The following is a 21,588-nucleotide window of genomic DNA, read 5'->3' as shown; positions in this document are numbered from 1 at the left end:
GTGCCAGATTGTTCAAATCAGAAGTGAGGTGATGTGTTGCACCACTTTCTAAAAGCCACGCATTTGGATTTTAGAGTGTTGCATGTGTGACATTTGCTCAAGGCTACCAGGAGATAGAGTTTGGTGCGTTCAGTGGCTAGTTCGTGGTGTTTGGGCCGTGTCCGTGAAGCTGAGGACAGCGACGCGCGCTATAACCGAAGACACTGCAGATTTGGCATTTACCTTGGTACCCATGCAAACTGTTTGGTTGAGATGAGGAGATCATTTGCTGTTGTTGCCATGTTTGGTTACCACGGTAGCCTCCACAACGTGAGTTTTGAAGACGGTTATGGCTGGAGGTTCCACGATAGTTGGTGAAGTTCGAGGTAAGAGGAACGTTGTTCTGTTGAGGACAAGCAGCCTGCAGTTTGGCTTCCTGGTTAAGAAGCTTCTCGTGAATATGTGGGAGGGATGGAGGGGTATCACGGCCATCAATCTGATCAGAATGGTCTTGTAATCTTCAGAGAGACCATCGAGAATAGCTTCGATTTGATCCTTAGGATCAAGAGCTTTACCAAGCAAGGCAAGTTCATCAAATCGAGTAGTAAGACCTTGGAAGTATTCATTGATCTATTTACCACCTTTCTTACAGTTTTGGATCTGTTGACGAATCTGTTTGACATGAGCATGGCTAGGTTTGGTGTAAGTCAACGTGAGAGTTGTCCAGATCTTGGACGCAATGGAGAGGATTGGTTGGATTGTAGTGGTGATGTCACCGAGCAAAGCACTATTGATCAGACAGTCTTGTCGTTTCCATAGAGTGTAAGAGGGATTGGTAGAGATCTTATCATCCGTTGTGATCGTCGGTGGTGGCACGCCAATGGAACCTTCGATGTAGTCGGCTAAGTCGTATCCATCAAGCAAGGCAAGGATCTGTCGACTCCACATCAGAAAGTTTGAACCAGTGAGTTTGGTTAAATTTGTCATATTGACATTGAGAAGGTGTGAGGTTGCTGAGACAGCAATGGTTTCAGTGTGTGACGCCGGCGAGTTGTTTGTTTAAGACATGGTGAGGGAGCAAAAATTGAAAGAGAGAAACAACGGCTTTTTTTATTTAGGTATTTGACTGCTCTGATACCATATATGATTGGCTGAATGAATGTATTATTGAGTATGTGGGAAGTATATATACAAGAGTCCATGTAGGGTACACATAGTATTAGATAATTACAAAGAGATACTTGTGTTATATAATATTTATTTAACACCAAACTATACCAAAATCAAACTTATATCCATACAAGAACTAACATAAGTGAAATAAAGTGAATTTGGTTGCTTTCATTGATCAATTTACATCGATACATATACACATTAGTATTTCCTATTATGATATGGAAAATATATAAATCGTATCTCGAAGATATTATTGACATAAATCTTGGCGCCCAATACCCCCCTCAAGTAGGTGGTACGAAATTTCGAACACCTAACTTGGACAAAAGATACTCAAATGTCGGTTTTGGAAGAACTTTGGTGAAAATATCCGCAACTTGTTCCTTTGTAGATATGTGTTCTGTATAGATAGTTCCATCTTGAACAGCATCACAAACTTGATGACAATCAGCTTCAATATGTTTTGTCCGTTCGTGGAAGACTAGATTCGCTGCAATATGGATCGCGGCTTGGCTGTCACAGTGTAAAGTAACTGGATGAGAGTTACTGTATAGATAGTTCCATCTTGAGCCATTTGATTTCGCGAAGTGTGTAAGCCATGGGGCGATACTCGGCCTCTGCAGATGAACATGATATTGTATTAAGCAGTAAGGGTGAGCTCGCTGTCTGACCGTAGTAAGATGCCTTGTGTCGACGAGCCCTTCAGATAACACACAAGACACAAGGCAGCTTCCCAATGCGCGACCAACGGAGTCTTCATGAACTGAGATAAAATGTGCACATCATAGCTCTAATCAGGCCGTGTAATGGTGAGATAAATAAACTGCCCAACCTGTCGACGATATTTTTCCGGGTTAGAAAACAATGCACTCTTAACAGAAGCGAGCTTGTGGTTAAATTCCATAGGAACCAGAGAAGGCTTAGCGCCTAACTGACCAGCTTCAGCGACGATGTCAAGGGCGTACTTTCTTTGAGAGAGACAAAAGCCATCAGGACCACGACCAACTTCAATGCCCAAGAAGTATTTTAACTTACCAAGGTCTTTCATGTGAAAACACTCATTGAGATGAACCTTGAATCGATCAACCATAGTAAGATCGTTTCCGGTAATTATAAAATCATCGACATAAACCAAGATATGCACGATGGTATTACCCTTCTTGTAAAAGAATAGCGAGTAATCTTCTTTGCTCTGTCGAAACCCAAAATGTGTGATAGCTGCTGAGAGCTTTGCAAACCAACATCGAGGAGCGTGTTTGAGTCCGTACAAATATTTTCGTAGGCGACAGACCTTAGTGGGATCACTCGATTTAAAACCAGGAGGGAGCTGCATATAAACCTCTTCCTTAAGATCACCATGAAGGAAGGCATTATGAACGTCCATTTGATGAACCTCCCAAGATTTCGCAGCTGCAACTCTAAGAAGATATCGGACGGTAGTTGTAGAAACCCGTTAAAAAAAAAAAAAAAAAAAAAAAGAGAATGGTCGAGTGTCTTTGTGGTGGTCGAATCGTGGGCGGTAAAGATCGATCGGGAAATTTCGAAGAACGAGGTGGTCGAAGAAGTGATCGTGGGTGAACTATGAGTCGAATAAGTTGCTCGACCATAGTTAGAAGATGTCTTAGATTGATCAGACGGACGTTTTGGAAGCATAACAATTTTGGAAGCACGACGGTTTAGAAGCTCGACGTTTTTGAAGACCGACGTTTCTTCATCACTAAGTTTTCTCGGAAAATCTTCATATCAGTAAAATATTATTCTGGAGACATCATAAGTTGGAGGCACGACGGGAATTAAGCACGACGGGAAGCAAGCACGACGGGATCGAAGCACGACGGGAAAACCCGAAATTGGGCGAAAACCCTAATTTCGGTATTATGGAATTCTTCGAGGAAGCCGGAGGCTCGGGAAATATTTTTACAGGATATCAGAATTCATCTGGAGTCTATTAAAAATATTTAGAGCATCAGAACGAGAGCGGAAAAATATTCGGGATTGATCACGGGTCAGAAATTTGCCGGAAGGGTAAAAAATCGCGTAAACCGACCGAGAAGCTCGAGGTGGCTCGTTGCATGGGTTCAGAACGTGGTGTCAAGCATCTAACAAGCTGAGTGTCTCCAGAAGCTCGAGGTGTCGCCGTGCATGGAAGCTGTACATGCAGCCTGACATGTAGAAGCACGAGGTGGATCGACCAAGCACGAGGTGTCTCCGCGCATGCAACCGAAGCATGCTGATCGACATGTGTGTACTGGTGTGGCTTCTTGCATGCACTCCAGACATGCATCCTGACATGTGGGAGGAGTGGTGGCGTCCTGCATGTGTCCTGGACATGCAGCCTGACATGTGTAGCACGAGGTGCCGCCGCGCATGCGTCCGGAGCCATGCGAAGCGACACACGGGCTGCCACCATCCTGAAGCTGATTGGCTGGTGTCTCCTATAAATACCCCACGACCCCAGCTCATTTATTCACATCCAGACCTGTCCAAACCAAGTTAAAAACGTGAGAGAGAAGTAGAAAAAGAAAGCAAGTGATTCCGAGCTATTTCGAGAGTTTTAGAGAGTTTTCGAGGTCAGTTCTCTACTGATTTCGAGTCAGCGCCTAGGGACGGTTCTGTCCAACTGAATTCGTCCAGGCCACTCAGTTACTTTGACGATCAAGTGGAGATGCTGTCCGGAGTTAGTTCAGATCCACAGGTTCAGATCAGTCGAAGTTCTGCTCGATACACGCCGGGAAGTCCGAAGAACTGTCCAGAAGCTAAAGGAGGTTCTGTCCGAGTCCAGATCAGTTTGTCGAGGCCTGTCAGTTTCTTCATGGTGAAGCCGAGGTTCTGTCCAAGTCGAGATCAGTTCAGTCCAGTCCAGTCAAGTCGTCCCTTGGGTTTTGGCCATGTCCTCTCCGATCAACCAGCTACTTCTCGCCTAGAACACTGTGAGTTGGTTTTGTTTGAATTCCGCTTGGAATTTAGGGTAGTTTTGTGAGTTGGCTTGTTTGAATTCCACTTGGAATTTAGGGTAGTTTTGTGAGTTGGTTTTGTTTGAGTTCCACTTGGAACTTAGGTAAGATCGAGTATTCATATAGAGTAGAATGCTCACATTCTTGCATGGTAGAGTCCTTGGGGTTATTTATTAAACCGGACTCAGTTTAGCACGGGCTAGCTGAGATGAAATGGAATTAAGACTGAAATAATAACCTGACTAGGACTAGGATGCATCATGATCTATATTCTTGCGTGTTGATATGGTTGAGTGCAGGTTCCCGTTATCTTTAAAGATAGTGTCGTAGCATGAGGCCGAACTATCTGGGTAACGGTTTGATTGAGTAGATTGTTTGAGTAGATTTAATTAAATGCTTGCTCGTTTAATTAATCTTGTTGATTGAGGTTAGTCATCTCTTGGTAAGGGAGTGACTAACTGGTTGAGTTGTTTAGTGATAATGTTGTTGTTTAGGGATCTTGGCCATATAGGCCGATCTCCTGGTTGTGATGTTGATACTACGGGTCCTATGCCATATAGGCTGGACTACGAGTATTGGTTGATATTTTCGTAGACTCCTATATATTGTTAAGTTTTGGGTTGGAGTCTTGTCCCTTAGGTCTTTCCTAGGGATAATTGTGTCGAGTGTGTGTTATGCCGACAGCAGGTGCGAAACCCGCCCATGCTAGGTATGTTTTGGGGTGGACTAGTGTTTCCTCGCCCTCGTATTCAGCGGGTTCAAGGAAACCCCTTATTCGCTGGATCGGGAAGAGTCAGATAGACGGGGTCATGGCCTATGGCTGAGTGATTACACGACGGTGTAATGTGGCAGTGACCCGAAGGACTGTGGGCTGTCGCGCGGTGACCCGAAGGACTGTGGGCCGCGGTCGGTTGAAAGTTCCTTCTTTTGGCCTTTGTGGTAGGGAGATAGGATATTGCCGATAGAGAGGAGGAACACGAAGTCACCAGGGCCCAGGTTAGAGTGTTGTGTTAGTGTGTCGTAGAGGGTTATGGAACCCTCGAGTTAATGTAGCACCGATATACGGTGTTACGAGTAAGATCGAGTCATTGGTAGTTACTATCTTATTATTGTTGTGGTTGTGGTTGTTGATTGCTTTGTTTGCAGGTTCTGACATTAAGTCCTAAGTCTGGTTTAGGTACCAGATTAGGCTTGGTGTGTATTTTGTTAGTGTAGGCCTGACGTTGGCCTGTATGTGTTTGAGGGATTGCTTGTGAAGGGTGGTGGATATTAAAGCTATGCGGTATCATTGGTTGGCCGATCATGTTCTTGTTTGATTGTTGGTCGACCGGCTCATGATACTTGTATAGTCTAAGTGTCTAACACTACATGAGTACTGAACTCAGGCGTATATATGGTTAACTAGGGATTGGTTGTTGACTTGTTTTAATGCAGGTTCCCGTTACTTGGAAGTTGGATTATGGCAGGAGGCCAAGTCTAACTTAGTAACGGTTTGCTTAGCCTTAGCTTATATTGCATGCTAGGGCTAGATTGATTGTTATTTTGGGTTGTCTGGGTTAGAGTCTAGGTTGCGGGTAGAGGCCGCCAGCTCACTGAGTAATACTAGATTACTCATCCAACTCCGTTGTCCTTTTTGCAGGTCGCTTTAGGTAAGGATGATTGGATAGCATGGTGCTGGACGTTAGGACCGCCGGTGTAGATTTTCATGCCTTTTGTAAACGGTATTGTGAATTGTGTTATGTTGACTCGATTTGGCATTAGGCCGGGCCCAGTCTTGAATTATTCAATGTATGAATATTTCTTAAATCAATAAAAGTAATTGTTTTATATGCGCTACATGAGTACTCTGATATTTGACTAGTCCGGTCTAACACAACGTTAGGTCGTGGTACGGGTTGAAAAGCTTTAGGCCTCGATCTAACGGAAAACGCTAACTCTAGGTACAGGTTGCAAAGCCTTGTGCCTTGACGCAGCGGGGCGTGTTAGTGGACGAACTTGACGCAGCGGGGCGTGTTAGTGGACGAACTGGTCGAGGTCGTGGAGTAAATTTTGTGACTCTGGCCGGATCGTCTCTAACCCGTCACGTAGCGCTCCCCGGACCATGGTGTTGGGTTGGACGGTCAGTCATGTTCTTGTTTGATTGTTGGCTGGCCGGTTGGCCTTTCATCTCCAACCCTTGGTGTGGGTCGTCCGTCGGTCATGTTCTTGTTTGATTGTTGGCCGGTGGGTTGACCTATGCCTAGGACGGTTCGGGGGTGTTACATAGGTGGTATCAGAGCATGGTTTCGTCCGTGCTTCCGGAACTCATGATTTAATCGGTTTTAAATATTTATCGAGTCAAAATGAGTCACAAAAGGCATTAGGGAAACCGGTCACGTCCAGCAATAAGATTTATTGTTTAAGGAATTATGATTGAGATAGTGGAATCTAGAATTGCTAGGTTTCTGGTTAGCACTGTTAGGTTTCTGGTTAGCATTGCTAGGTTGTTTGATTAGCATTGCTAGGTTGTTGTTAGTAGACTGTTGGAATTAGTTGTCTACTAACTTGTGTGTGAGTTGTTCTTTTGAGTTGCAGCGAGTAAGTGTGTTCGTTGATCGGAACTTTAAGGGATGAAAACCTTAAAGTAGAGGGAGTTCGAGGCCAAACCCAAACCCGAAGCGAAAGAGGAGAGACAGATTCAGAGAACTGGGCTGTGGTATGGACTGGACAGATGGGAGGAAACAAGATTTCGTTGGGAAAGGACTTCATCAGTATTTGGGAAAAGGAAGATCGAGAAGGATTTGAGGAATCTGGACAAGTTCGTATCATGGGGAACCAGAGTGTTATGGCAGAGCAACAGTAAGAGATGATCCAGCGATCATTCAACTGAAGACGATTGTGGAGGCCTTGAGGAGGACACTTAAGGAACGATTGTGGCCAAAGTAAAGAGGTTATGGAGACGAGTGGAGAATGTCGCGAAGATGAGCAATTGCGCAACTAAGAATTCGAGGATGAATTCTATTAAGAGGGGGAGAATGTAGAAACCCGTTAAAAAAAAAAAAAAAAAAAGAGAATGATCGAGTGTCTTTGTGGTGGTCGAATCGTGGGCGGTAAAGATCGATCGGGAAATTTCGAAGAACGAGGTGGTCGAAGAAGTGATCGTGGGTGAACTATGAGTCGAATAAGTTGCTCGACCATAGTTAGAAGATGTCTTAGATTGATCAGACGGACGTTTTGGAAGCATAACAATTTTGGAAGCACGACGGTTTAGAAGCTCGACGTTTTTGAAGACCGACGTTTCTTCATCACTAAGTTTTCTCGGAAAATCTTCATATCAGTAAAATATTATTCTGCAGACATCATAAGTTGGAAGCACGATGGGAATTAAGCACGACGGGAAGCAAGCACGACGGGATCGAAGCACGACGGGAAAACCCGAAATTGGGCGAAAACCCTAATTTCGGTATTATGGAATTCTTCGAGGAAGCCGGAGGCTCGGGAAATATTTTTACAGGATATCAGAATTCATCTGGAGTCTATTAAAAATATTTAGAGCATCAGAACGGGAGCGGAAAAATATTTGGGATTGATCACGGGTCAGAAATTTGCCGGAAGGGTAAAAAATCGCGTAAACCGACCGAGAAGCTCGAGGTGGCTCGTTGCATGGGTTCAGAACGTGGTGTCAAGCATCTAACAAGCTGAGTGTCTCCAGAAGCTCGAGGTGTCACCGTGCATGGAAGCTGTACATGCAGCCTGACATGTAGAAGCACGAGGTGGATCGACCAAGCACGAGGTGTCTCCGCGCATGCAACCGAAGCATGCTGATCGACATGTGTGTACTGGTGTGGCTTCTTGCATGCACTCCAGGCATGCATCCTGACATGTGGGAGGAGTGGTGGCGTCCTGCATGTGTCCTGGACATGCAGCCTGACATGTGGAGCACGAGGTGCCGCCGCGCATGCGTCCGGAGCCATGCGAAGCGACACACGGGCTGCCACCAACCTGAAGCTGATTGGCTGGTGTCTCCTATAAATACCCCACGACCCCAGCTCATTTATTCACATCCAGACCTGTCCAAACCAAGTTAAAAACGTGAGAGAGAAGTAGAAAAAGAAAGCAAGTGATTCCGAGCTATTTCGAGAGTTTTAGAGAGTTTTCGAGGTCAGTTCTCTACTGATTTCGAGTCAGCGCCTAGGGACGGTTCTGTCCAACTGAATTCGTCCAGGCCACTCAGTTCCTTTGACGATCAAGTGGAGATGCTGTCCGGAGTTAGTTCAGATCCACAGGTTCAGATCAGTCGAAGTTCTGCTCGATACTTCGCCGGGAAGTCCGAAGAACTGTCCAGAAGCTAAAGGAGGTTCTGTCCGAGTCCAGATCAGTTTGTCGAGGCCTGTCAGTTTCTTCATGGTGAAGCCGAGGTTCTGTCCAAGTCGAGATCAGTTTTAGTCCAGTCCAGTCAAGTCGTCCCTTGGGTTTTGGCCATGTCCTCTCCGATCAACCAGCTACTTCTCGCCTAGAACACTGTGAGTTGGTTTTGTTTGAATTCCACTTGGAATTTAGGGTAGTTTTGTGAGTTGGCTTGTTTGAATTCCACTTGGAATTTAGGGTAGTTTTGTGAGTTGGTTTTTTTTTGAGTTCCACTTGGAACTTAGGTAAGATCGAGTATTCATATAGAGTAGAATGCTCACATTCTTGCATGGTAGAGTCCTTGGGGTTATTTATTAAACCGGACTCAGTTTAGCACGGGCTAGCTGAGATGAAATGGAATTAAGACTGAGATAATAACCTGACTAGGACTAGGATGCATCATGATCTATATTCCTGCGTGTTGATATGGTTGAGTGCAGGTTCCCGTTATCTTTAAAGATAGTGTCGTAGCATGAGGCCGAACTATCTGGGTAACGGTTTGATTGAGTAGATTGATTGAGTAGATTGATTGAGTAGATTTAATTAAATGCTTGCTCGTTTAATTAATCTTGTTGATTGAGGTTAGTCATCTCTTGGTAAGGGAGTGACTAACTGGTTGAGTTGTTTAGTGATAATGTTGTTGTTTAGGGATCTTGGCCATATAGGCCGATCTCCTGGTTGTGATGTTGATACTACGGGTCCTATGCTATATAGGCTGGACTACGAGTATTGGTTGATATTTTCGTAGACTCCTATATATTGTTAAGTTTTGGGTTGGAGTCTTGTCCCTTAGGTCTTTCCTAGGGATAATTGTGTCGAGTGTGTGTTATGCCGACAGCAGGTGCGAAACCCGCCCATGCTAGGTATGTTTTGGGGTGGACTAGTGTTTCCTCGCCCTCGTATTCAGCGGGTTCAAGGAAACCCCTTATTCGCTGGATCGGGAAGAGTCAGATAGACGGGGTCATGGCCTATGGCTGAGTGATTACACGACGGTGTAATGTGGCAGTGACCCGAAGGACTGTGGGCTGTCGCGCGGTGACCCGAAGGACTGTGGGCCGCGGTCGGTTGAAAGTTCCTTCTTTTGGCCTTTGTGGTAGGGAGATAGGATATTGCCGATAGAGAGGAGGAACACGAAGTCACCAGGGCCCAGGTTAGAGTGTTGTGTAGTGTGTCGTAGAGGGTTATGGAACCCTCGAGTTAATGTAGCACCGATATACGGTGTTACGAGTAAGATCGAGTCATTAGTAGTTACTATCTTATTATTGTTGTGGTTGTGGTTGTTGATTGCTTTGTTTGCAGGTTCTGACATTAAGTCCTAAGTCTGGTTTAGGTACCAGATTAGGCTTGGTGTGTATTTTATTAGTGTAGGCCTGACGTTGGCCTGTATGTGTTTGAGGGATTGCTTGTGAAGGGTGGTGGATATTAAAGCTATGCGGTATCATTGGTTGGCCGATCATGTTCTTGTTTGATTGTTGGTCGACCGGCTCATGATACTTGTATATTCTAAGTGTCCAACACTACATGAGTACTGAACTCAGGCGTATATATGGTTAACTAGGGATTGGTTGTTGACTTGTTTTAATGCAGGTTCCCGTTACTTGGAAGTTGGATTATGGCAGGAGGCCAAGTCTAACTTAGTAACGGTTTGCTTAGCCTTAGCTTATATTGCATGCTAGGGCTAGATTGATTGTTATTTTGGGTTGTCTGGGTTAGAGTCTAGGTTGCGGGTATAGGCCGCCAGCTCACTGAGTAATACTAGATTACTCATCCAACTCTGTTGTCCTTTTTGCAGGTCGCTTTAGGTAAGGATGATTGGATAGCATGGTGCTGGACGTTAGGACCGCCGGTGTAGATTTTCATGCCTTTTGTAAACGGTATTGTGAATTGTGTTATGTTGACTCGATTTGGCATTAGGCCGGGCCCAGTCTTGAATTATTCAATGTATGAATATTTCTTAAATCAATAAAAGTAATTGTTTTATATGCGCTACATGAGTACTCTGATATTTGACTAGTCCGGTCTAACACAACGTTAGGTCGTGGTACGGGTTGAAAAGCTTTAGGCCTCGATCTAACGGAAAACGCTAACTCTAGGTACAGGTTGCAAAGCCTTGTGCCTTGACGCAGTGGGACGTGTTAGTGGACGAACTGGTCGAGGTCGTGGAGTAAATTTTGTGACTCTGGCCGGATCGTCTCTAACCCGTCACGTAGCTTTTCCGGACCATGGTGTTGGGTTGGACGGTCAGTCATGTTCTTTTTTTATTGTTGGCTGGCCGGTTGGCCTTTCATCTCCAACCCTTGGTGTGGGTCGTCCGTCGGTCATGTTCTTGTTTGATTGTTGGCCGGTGGGTTGACCTATGCCTAGGACGGTTCGGGGGTGTTACAGTAGTGATTTTAGCAACGGGAGAAAAAGTTTCGTTATAATATGTTCCTTCTTTCTGCCTATTTCCACAGACAACCAGCCGAGCTTTGTAACGCTCAAATGTTCCATCGGCATTAAATTTCAATTTGTAAACCCATTTGCAGCTGATAGCTTTATTTCCAGGAGGTAAGTTAGTGATATCCCACATATGATTAGCCTCGAGAGCCTCTATCTCGAGTCACATTGCCTCACACCATTCTTTAATGAGAGCTGCATATTTAAAAAAAAAATTGGTTATGTGCTCTCAAGAACAGCAGCTAGGAAATCAATGTGATTTGCTGAAAAACCAAAGTCAGTCAAGCATTGTGCTATTGGATATAGAATCTTACCAAAAACCGTAGTCGACGAGTTTGAAACGGAGAAACCAGGTGGAAGAGCATAAGCGGAAGAGGAGAGTGTACTTTAGAGGTGACAAAATCTTTCAACAGGACTGATGGTTTATTAGAATGGTGACTGCGACCCAACTGTTCAGGTGAAGCAACAATATGTGATTCATCAGATTCTGCAGTGACCAGAGGAGTTATAGCCGTGTCAGTTGCATCATCTGTCGGAACAGGTTCGATGGAAGCAAATTCCGCCGATTGTATATCATGAGAAACCTCAGAAAGTGTCACTGGAGAAAGATCACCCGTAGGTGGAGGCGTCCAGTCTGCATCAACAGATTCATCCGGTGCTTGTTGTGAAGGTAAAGTTTCATGTGCAACATTCATGAATGGGAACACATCTTCTTGAAACTGTACATCTCGACTAACAAAGAATTTTCCTGACTCGATATCATATAGTCGCCATACCTTTTTACCGTACGGGTAGCCTACAAAGACACATCTTCTGCTGCGAGTACCAAATTTATCCTTGTCGCGCGACCAAAGATGAGCGTAGCACGAACAACCGAAAGTGCGTATCATGTCATACTTGGGTCGGGTGCAAAAAAGTAACTCATAAGGCGTCTTGCCCTTTAGAACAGGGGAAGCCATCTGATTTATCAAGTGAGTGGCTGTGAGGATACTTTCACCCCAGAATTTAACAGGTAGATGATTTTGGAAGAGGCACGCGCGAGCTACGTTGCGGATGTGTCGGTGTTTTCGCTCAACTCGACCATTTTGTTGAGGAGTGAGTGTCAACCCAGGAGGTTTGGTGCATGATGCCATGCTCCTGAAAGAAGGATGTAAGGCACATAAATTCAGTGCCGTTGTCACTCCTAAATGACTTAACATGTTTTCCGAATTGTCGTTCTGACATAGCACAAAAGTTTCAAATTAGACCCGAGACTTTCGTCTTTGTAGACATAAGGTGTATCCACACAGTTCTAGAGTAGTCATCAACCAGTGTGAGAAAGTATATTGCACCACTAGTGGAAAGGGTTCAATAAGGTCCCTAAACATCCGCATGAACAAGAGAAAAGCAATCTGAAGCTTTATTAATACTATCATTAAAAACTTCTCGTGTTTGTTTGGCACGAAAAAAAATATCACAACTCTTGATCTCTCCCAAAGTACTAGAGGATTGATCACATTCAGATAAAGAAAGTAAAACACCAGCAGATGGATGTCCTAATCTACGGTGCCACAATGCTCCAGAAGAATTGTCTCCCTTTGAAACCTTGTGTGCACGAGCAGCTGAGATTCCAGTAAAATAGTACACTCCCTCACGCTCTTCACCCGCTCCAATCAAATTCCTCGAAAAACAGTCCTGCAAGAAACACAAAGTATCTGTAAATATGGCTATGCAACCGGTTTGTTTCAATAGCTTTGCAACAGATATCAATGTGCAGTCAAAGACAGAAACAAATAACACATCATCAAGCCAATATCCAGAGCTCAATGGCAGTACACCACGCTTTATAGCTCGAGAGGCATTCCCATTTCGGATTTTACAGGTGAAGAAACGATATCAACCACGTTTATCAGCATAGAAAAGTCTCATGTCATGTGATGAGAGGCACCTGTGTCAATTATTACATCAGAAAGATTAGTTTTACCCGACAACTTTTCAGATGAGATGTTTGTTTGCTGATATTGAAGGAGCTGCATGAGTTGAGAAATCTGATCGTGGCCATTGTCACTAGAGGAGCGAGCACTATTGACTCTGCCTCTCCCGCGTCTTGTACCCCGTGTTCCGCATCCACCTCGCTGAACAGATTTGTTGTCTGAGTTGACAGGTCGGTTACCAGTCAGGATATTCATGAAGCAGGAAAAACTCTGTCATCTCGTGTCCTTGTAAATGACAATGAGTGCAAGAAAGAGCAGAGCGGTCATGATAACGCTGCCCAGAGACTGCAGCGGCCTGAGGGGCCGTTTGTGTTTTAAAAGAGAAACCGATGTCCTCTGTTTTGGCGACTTCTTGTGTTTCCGCAATATTCTGGTTCTGCTCTTCTCTGATAACACATGAGTAAACTTTGTTTAAAGGAGGGAGTGGGTCTTCTCCAGTGATTGTTGACCGGATGTTCCCAAATCGAGGAAGATCGAGCCCAAAGAGGAACTTATGAACTCGACTATCTTCTCGTTCCTTCAATATGTCTGCTGCAGCTTCACAACGGCACACCTTGGAAGGTGTTGTAGTTTTGGAGTTCCTCCCACAGCTTCGTGAGGCGTCCATAATACTCGAGAACAGGTTGACCATTTTTCTTGCACAAAGCGATCTCATCTTTCAAAACTTGCTTTCGTACTCCGTTGCCTACTGAGAAACGAACACGAAGGCTTTCCCAAAGAGTTGCAGCTACAGATTCGTAAGCCACAGTGGAGTGAATTTTGGGATCTATGGATGTCTGAATCCATCCAACGGTCATCGAGTTGGCTGCAAGCCACGAGCTTAGATCAGGTTCAGCTACTGGTTTCGTAAGGGTTCCATCTATGAACCTAATTTTCTTTTTTGCCTGAAGTGAGTTTCTCAATTCAGTCGACCACTCCAGGTAGTTTTCTTCTTTCAATACGACGGAGGAGATCAAGGCTCCAGGATTGTCAGAGGGGTGCAACGAGAACATAGGATTTGATGCAGCGGTGGTGACAGCTCCAGCAGTAACCGAATTGTTACGTTTTTAGTAGAAGGTAGAAGTTTAAGTAGAAAGAGACGGCGGCTTGTACAGCAGCGGTGCTCTTCAACAACGGCGGTGGTGGCTCTATGGCGGCGGCGGCTGTAATTGAATGTTTCTATAAGGATTTTATGCTCTGATACCATGAAATAAAGTGAATTCAGTTGCTTTCATTGATCAATTTACATCGATACATATACACATTAGTATTTCCTACTATGATATGGAAAGTATCTAAATCGTATCTCGAAGATATTATTGACATATATCTTGGCGCCCAATTATAAGTACCAATGAAGTTGTACTGATAATGGTCAACAAGATGATCAATGTTCGCAAACAACAAAATAAAACAAAACAAATGAATTCAGAAAATTTCAAAGCTTAGTGATTATCTGATTGTTGGCATAAGTTATCGTGCACTTGGGGTAACTTCAGTGGTAAAGCTCATGCTCAGGTCTTCCTCCTTGTCTTGAGTTCTCTAACGTAAGACACTCCTTTAATTCATTAATAACTTGAGACATGTTTGGTCGTTTTTCAGAAGAAGGATTCACACATGAAATTGCTATCTCAAGAGCCTTCCAGACAGAAGTGGGCTCATACTCTCTATTGAGCCTTGGATCCACAACATTTTCAATATCTCCCTTCGTAAGCATGTATCCCACCCATGCTGCTATATGTGATCTTTCTCGGGTTTGTTGAATGACAGGTCGACTTGTGATAGTCTCCAATAGTACAATACCAAAACTATAAACATCACTTTTCTCATTCAACCTATTTGTTCGATAATATCTACAAGACAAAACGCAAAGTTTCTTTGTTAAGTGAAGTTAGAAAAAAACATCGGTGATATTAGTGCGATGATATAAAACTTACTCGGGATCAAGATATCCAGGAGTACCAGCAACTGCTGTTGACACATGAGCTTCACCTCCAATTGGAAAAGATCTCGAAAGACCAAAATCTGCAAGCTTTGCGTGGAAGTGCTCATCCAAAAGTATATTTGTTGTTTTGACATCACGATGTACCATTGGAGGCTTGCAACCCGTATGCAAATACTCCAATCCTATATTAATAGTAAAATTTGTTCATGTTACATGGTTAATGTAAAGTGATTGATGGGTGCTCAACTTAAAACAAACTAACCTTGTGCGGTTTCGATGGCAATTTTTAGTCGACTTGACCATTTTAGAGGTGAGCCACCACGTTCACCTATAAATTAGAACATTTGAATGATATACTAAAGACATGAAAATTTAAATATGGAAAGTAACCTTATTTAAAATTGTGGTGTACTCAAATTTATACCAGAGAGATGTTGTTTTAAGTCTCCATTGGGGGCATACTCATAAATGAGAGCCAAGTGCCCTTCTTCGTCACAATATCCTACCAGACTTACCAAATTAACATGGTGAACTCTCAAAAGAAGTTCCACCTGACCAACAATTCCAAAACATTATTTAGATACAGTACATTTTTAGTGAAGATTTATAAGCCATGATAATTAGATATATTACAATATATACATTATGTATTTATTAATCTTAACATACCTCTGCTTTGAATTCCTTATAGCCTTGTACTGATGATTGAGAAAGTAGTTTAACAGCTATCGGTTGTGTACCATTCAAAGAACCATGATGCACTATTCCGAACCCTCCTTCTCCAAGAACTCTTTCAAAATTGTCTGTGAAGGCTACTACCTCTGAATAAGTGAACCTTTTGGTCTGCCTATTTATGGACCTTCCATTTGGTAATTCGTGTTGAACTGTAGAGGAAGAATAAAGTGTGACAACAAAAATATATGAGATTTGGTTTCCATTAGTATACCACATGCACGTTACAATAGGAATATATACATCTATAGTCAATTACATACCTTGCGTTGACTTTTTCTTTTTGAAAACAAGAATGAGAATTAGCACAGCTATAATGACGAGCACAGATGCTGTCGATGTAATAACTGGTAAAACGTACTTTTGATTGTTCTTTTTGCATGACGCATCAGCACAAAGCTTGGGGTTTCCGTTGATCCTTAAGACCATAAATGTTGTCGAACATGATATAAAGTGAACAAAACTGGTGGAGGATTTGTTAAAAAAAAATACAGAAATTTGAAAATCTTACGTTAGCTTAAGTCCATTCTTTTCTCTATCATGAAAGACTTTAGGAAGAGGATCCATAAGGTCGTTCCAATTTAAATTTCTGACAAGGTTTAGTAAACATTACATTGACAATAGCCGAATCAAGTATAATATAAGTGACTAACAATGTTTGTGTAAAATCAGCTTACATGATCGATAATGATTTCATGTTAGCTAGAAATTCGGGCACTCCTCCAGTAAGACTGTTATTTGATAAATCCCTAGGGTTTGTAAAATATAAAAAGTCCGTTTTCTCGTTTATACGTGGAGAATACATTTTTTTCCTTGAAATTAAGATATATGTAATGATAAAAATCCAACGTCATGGTCACAGATAAATATGACAACACTTACTTAAGTTATAAGAAAATCATGGCCATACTCTTGTTGCAAAAACGTGGCCATCTTATTTCATGTTTTCTCATATTGATAGTAAAACACGAATCTATTCATCTTAGCATATAGAAAGCTACTATATTCGTTTTCAAAAAAAAAAAAATTTTGAAAAGCAAAGGAAGCTATAACAAAAAGTAAGCAAAATGTTTTTCTATTTTTCTCCATGGCGGGATAGATTGTCCATTGGTTGAATGACGTTCGTCCGTCGAGAAAGGATAATCGTTATTATTTTATTTGTAAATTATATATTTTCTAATGGTTTCTAATGATAAGTGATGATGTAACATATAGAGATGACTAAGAAAAAAGTAGGGATTTACGGTTTTTGAAGCTCGGTCAGATTTTGAAAGGCAGGCGTGCGTTATTACCCCTTTCAACCCTCGTGATGATAAATCTCTGTTTAGATAATTAAAATGATAACTAAGTGTAGAATACTTGAATGACTTGAGTTTTAACATGAAAAAGTGCATGATATAGTGATCTTACAAGGAAATAATTCTTGGAGAAATAGACTGCTGCAACTGGATTGACCATATTTGGAATGAAATGCTTTGGAATGATCAATTCCATTAATTCCATAAATTTTTTTACCATTTAACATGAATGGAATGGAATGCTCATTCCATCAATTCCAAAAAAATCTAATAAAAATATAAAGCAAAACATTCCAAAACAATTTTGATAAGGAACAAATGGAATGAATCCATTCCATTTTTCTACTGCATTTCATTCATCTTATTCCATTCTTTTTTATTCCATGTATTCCTTTCTTGATTTACCAGTTACAGCGTTATTAGTGTAGCTACACTTCAGACCTTCCCATTTTAAAACTTCAGGAACGCACGGATCTCCCTGCCAACTTATCATGTTTAATCCATAAATAGCTTCGATATTCTTCATAGCAGTGACTGACATAGAAGCATAAAGAGCCAGTCAAAATTTAGCATGCACGATAACTGACTTTTTTAATCATGCTAGACATTCTATATAGAGGATCGATAGTGACATACCATCGTTTTGATTCGTCTCAGCATATGGAAATTCCAAAACATCGAATGTCTCAATAGCATTAATCAGTGGTGGAAGAGTTGATCTTTGAGTTTGTACGAGGTCCAAGTCGCAGGAGTTTATGCATTTCTGTGGCGATATGTTGTATATTGTTTCCGATTGTAACACTTTAGGAGTATAAGCTTTGCGTATAACAGTTCCATCCAACAAAATGTCAAATTCCCTAGTATCATTTGCTTTTAAGACTTGGATATCGGCAAAATGAAAGTATACATTAATTTTTCCACTTTTTTCCTTCGGAGACGTCACTACAAGAATAATTAAAAATAGCAAAGGACTGGTGAAGACATTTCCGTAGCCATAATTATTAGCGATGAAAATTGCGACGGATAGCGACAAAACATAAAAATGGTAAGTTTGTAGCTAATTTGTTGCGATCTATAGCTATCTAGCTACGAATATGATCCATAGGCATTTGCTAACTAAATAGCTACTAATTAGCGAAGAATTAATTGTCGCCAAAAGTTTTATAGTCATGATTATAAATATTTATGTGTCTAATTGATATGTATGTGTTATATGTTTGAAATTTGCATTTGTGATGTATGATTGAAACTAGTAATGTTTGAATTAAGATACTGTGTAATTGTGTTATATGTTTGAAACATTTTACTTTTTGTGCTTATTTGTTTGGTTGATACTTGAGATATAAATTATAGTATAGGGTTTGATTTTAGGGATTGTGGTTTAGGGTTTAGGGTTAAAAGACTTACTGTTAAAAAGTTATCAAAAACATAGTAAATTATAATTGGTTAGAAATTTATATTACATTATTTAAAGGTATATAAATTTGTGATGTAAAAATAAAAGTATTTGGTTATTATTTTTGTTAGGGATTATGGTATAGAGTTTAGAACTTAGGGCTTGTGGTTTAGGGTAATGAGTTATTTAAGAAGTTGTTAAAAATATAAAAATTTGGTTAATAAATTTAAATTGGTTAGAAATTATATTAGACAATTAAAAATGTATAAATTTGGTTATTATAAATATTTTTTTAATGTTTAACATCACAAAGTTTGATTTCCCTCCACACATTTCCTTCTTAAGTATTTTTGGCTCCAATAATTTCCTTCCAAGTATTTTCGGGGTTAGCTCCAAAAACTTGTTACCGCTTAAGTGTTACGACATAAAAAAAAAAGAAGAAGAAGACCAAACTCTCGAAACTCACAGTCTTCTTCTCTATCTCGCCTCTGTCATGTTATCTGGTACTTTCTTCATGGCTCACACCGGACAAACCTATAATCGTCGTCGTCCATGGCCACCGAAGTTGAATCTCCCGGGTACGTTTTGCATACCCCTCTTTCTTCTATTAGTTAAGGTAAGGGTTTTGATTTGGGGTTTTGGATTAGGGTTTCAATTTTTCCTCACTATCCGTTTGTGTTATAGGGTTTCGATTCTGTAGACTATCTGTTTATGTATCAATGTGTCTCGATTAGGGTTTCAGTTTGATTTTGGGTTTCTCTCCTCCGTCTCTGTATATCTAAAATTATTTTGTTTGTTATCTTTTTCTCTTAGACGTCTCTGCACCGTTTCTCTAAGCAAGAAGAAGCCTCCCAGTTATCTCGGCAAAGATGCTCACAAGTACACACCCTAAGGTTTTTAATTCTTAGATCAAGTGTTCCTACGATTCATATTTAGTTTGTTTTAGTCTCCAAGTATACATTATTGTATGAATGGCTTTTTACAAAAAAAAAAAGTATACATCATTCTTATAGTGTGTTTGATTGGAAATTTGACAATTTTATATATTAGCAAGGTGCTTTATATTCAGTTAAAAGAAGGTTCGAGCTTCAGAAAATAGTGGCTGCCTTCCTCCACCTTAAAGCTCGATGAGCATCTTCTCAGTCGCCTTGTATCACCTTGTAAGTTGTGAACATTTTTAATAAGATTAAATCCTAAAGTCTCTTAACATTTTTGATCTATAAGAGTAACAGTTAGTTTCCTTTGAGTTTGTTTTACAGTAACCGGTACCATAGTCCAAGGATTATACTTGTCTTTGCTGCCCTTGCGGTTAGTGATTCAAATGGCTTCAATTCTGACCCAGATGTTTTTAGTTGTTTATCTTGTGCCCCTTGTTTTCTATCTGATTTCAAACACCTTAGTAGGCAGTTATTGATAATTTGCCCCTTTTTTTGCAGATCGTGAACCTCTGTCAATGCTCTCTATAGAAGACTCTCTGGACTAAATAAAATAAAGGAGTCAGGTTCTAGGGAGCTATGCTTCTTGAGTTAGAAGCAAAGAAAGAAGTCAGGTTTTTCTGAGTGACTCAGGACAAGCTGTTCCACAGCTATATCACTGGCATATAAGGCATCCAGAGAGTCACAGACAAGTCCAATACTTTTTCATCAGGGTTCTCCATACCAGTCATGACACGCATCCTTGACTTCACGGGTACTCTCTCAATCTACTCTCTGTTTGACAGCATATGATTCTCTTTCAAACACCGTATCTAATTGTAGTTTTTTCTCTTCTCTTATTGCAGAATCAGAAGGCTAATTGTGGGTTTGTCTCTCTTCTCTTATTGCAGACAAACTAACACAGAAGATCACTGAAGCAGCAGTTGAGTTCATTGTTGTTTCACAACACTTCTCCAACACTGATCATGATGAGGATGACAGCCAAAGCTCCAACTCACAAACATCAGTCACACCTTCTATGCGAGATAGGCATTTTACACGGTAGATGTTCAATAATTTTGTTTCTGTTTCGTTTTTATTTGCTTTTGTTCTTAAGTTTTTTTGTAAACATTTGATTAGTCCTATATGGTGTAATGACACTATGATATTGTTATGCTAATCTTAAATATTTGGTCATTTGATTTGTTGTTTTTTCTGTTGCTAAAATGTTCATGTATTAACAATTCTTTTGCCACGACACTAGATAAAACTATGGCCATTGCTATACTCGAATACAACATTTTAGGCACAGCATTTGTAGCTGAATCTGTAGCTACATTAGCTACAAAATTGCTAAGCATAGATCGTAGTTAAAATCTGTAGCTATACTTAGCCACGCAAAATCCCTCGCTAAAAGTGTTGCTAATGAGCAACGGAAATTGTAGTAGCTATGTCGTCGCTATCAGCTACGGCTTGTGCTTTCGCAAATCCGTTGCGAACTGGCTACAAATTGGCGACAGATTGTAATTAGCGTCGGTGCTGAGGCCAGGACTTTCATCCGTCGCCATCTGTCGCCTACTACATTTTAGCGACAGATTTTTTATTCTAGCTATAAATAAATCATTGGCTAGTTCACTTGTTTCTTGTAGTGCGCGTAAAAGAATAGTGGGCTGCTCGAATTCCTAGGAGTAATTCCAGACCTACTTACAGCATCTGGTACTGCAAAAGGATTAAAGGATGTTACGTTGAGAGTTGTCTTTACATCTGTTTCGAACCACTTATACCGATCCCATATGCGATCAAGGACATCATCGGGATATCTGGAAAACGGTTTACCCATGCAAATTAAATAGCTTACTCATGATGAACAAATAAAAAGCATATCATAAATACAAACTGTCAGTAATATTCTTGGGATATAGAATGGCTGAAGCTGACATTACATACCGTATATAACCGAAAGTATCGCTTGTATATGTCCGCCTAAAAATTAGGTCCAAGGGACCGAATTGCGTCATGTAAGAGTCATTTCTTAATGGTCGTAGTTCCAAGGTTGATATTATTGGTATAGTTTCTCCCGTCTTGACAAGACAAATCTGCAATAAGTTTGACTTTGACATGTATATGATTTCACGATAACTTTCGGATCCCACAACCACTGAAGTCCACATATTTGGCCCTATGTGCATATGAAATCTAGGAGATATATTAAGGCCATCATAATTTCCATATGAGAACCCAGCCCTAATTAGATAGCTGATTCCCTTGTTTACTGTCAGATTATAACAGTTTCGGACTCCATCTGGAAAATATCTCAGATCCTTGAACTGCTTGTAGGTATAGCTCTCATCATCCCCAACTTCACCGCGCTTACCGCTTTGAATGAAGTCGGCATCAGATAAGAATATTAATCCGGTTAC

At 41.2% G+C, this 21,588-nt stretch overlaps 1 protein-coding gene and 1 long non-coding RNA gene across 10 annotated transcripts; one reads left to right on the top strand and one right to left on the bottom strand.

Annotated features, from left to right (window-relative positions):
* Positions 1–14,378: 14,378 nt before the first annotated feature.
* LOC106350669 (probable LRR receptor-like serine/threonine-protein kinase At2g28960) lies at positions 14,379–16,127 on the bottom strand. The gene is made up of 7 exons (XM_048755543.1): positions 16,072–16,127; positions 15,824–15,978; positions 15,498–15,712; positions 15,253–15,379; positions 15,091–15,156; positions 14,821–15,010; positions 14,379–14,736 (listed from the first exon to the last, which is right to left on the bottom strand). The coding sequence occupies exons 1-7, from the start codon at positions 16,125–16,127 to the stop codon at positions 14,379–14,381; spliced, it is 1,167 nt and encodes a 388-aa protein (XP_048611500.1).
* Positions 16,128–18,620: 2,493 nt separating this feature from the next.
* Positions 18,621–20,365, top strand: LOC106421977. Of its 9 annotated transcripts, none has more exons than XR_001284298.3 (6): positions 18,621–18,832; positions 19,068–19,147; positions 19,324–19,414; positions 19,514–19,562; positions 19,691–19,943; positions 20,035–20,365. It is a non-coding gene; the product is annotated as an uncharacterized LOC106421977 (long non-coding RNA). The 9 variants fall into 9 exon arrangements; XR_007322356.1 differs by having other exon boundaries at positions 19,502–19,562; XR_001284297.3 differs by having other exon boundaries at positions 19,305–19,414.
* Positions 20,366–21,588: the final 1,223 nt, after the last annotated feature.

The sequence above is a fragment of the Brassica napus genome, chromosome C4, assembly GCF_020379485.1.
Source record: "Brassica napus cultivar Da-Ae chromosome C4, Da-Ae, whole genome shotgun sequence".
Taxonomy (NCBI): Eukaryota; Viridiplantae; Streptophyta; class Magnoliopsida; order Brassicales; family Brassicaceae; genus Brassica; species Brassica napus.
The sequence above is the reverse complement of the archived record's forward strand: the minus strand, read 5'-3'. Positions and strand labels throughout refer to the sequence as shown.

What these genes read in the sequence shown, in the direction of transcription:
- LOC106350669 (XM_048755543.1), bottom strand. Translation starts at nt 16,127, where the DNA reads ATGGATCCTCTTCCTAAAGTCTTTCATGATAGAGAAAAGAATGGACTT. An exon ending in AAAGAAAAAGTCAACGCAAG is followed by an intron (nt 15,713 to 15,823) that starts GTATGTAATTGA and finishes CTTCCTCTACAG; the next exon opens with TTCAACACGAATTACCAAAT. An exon ending in TGCCATCGAAACCGCACAAG is followed by an intron (nt 15,011 to 15,090) that starts GTTAGTTTGTTT and finishes CTATTAATATAG; the next exon opens with GATTGGAGTATTTGCATACG.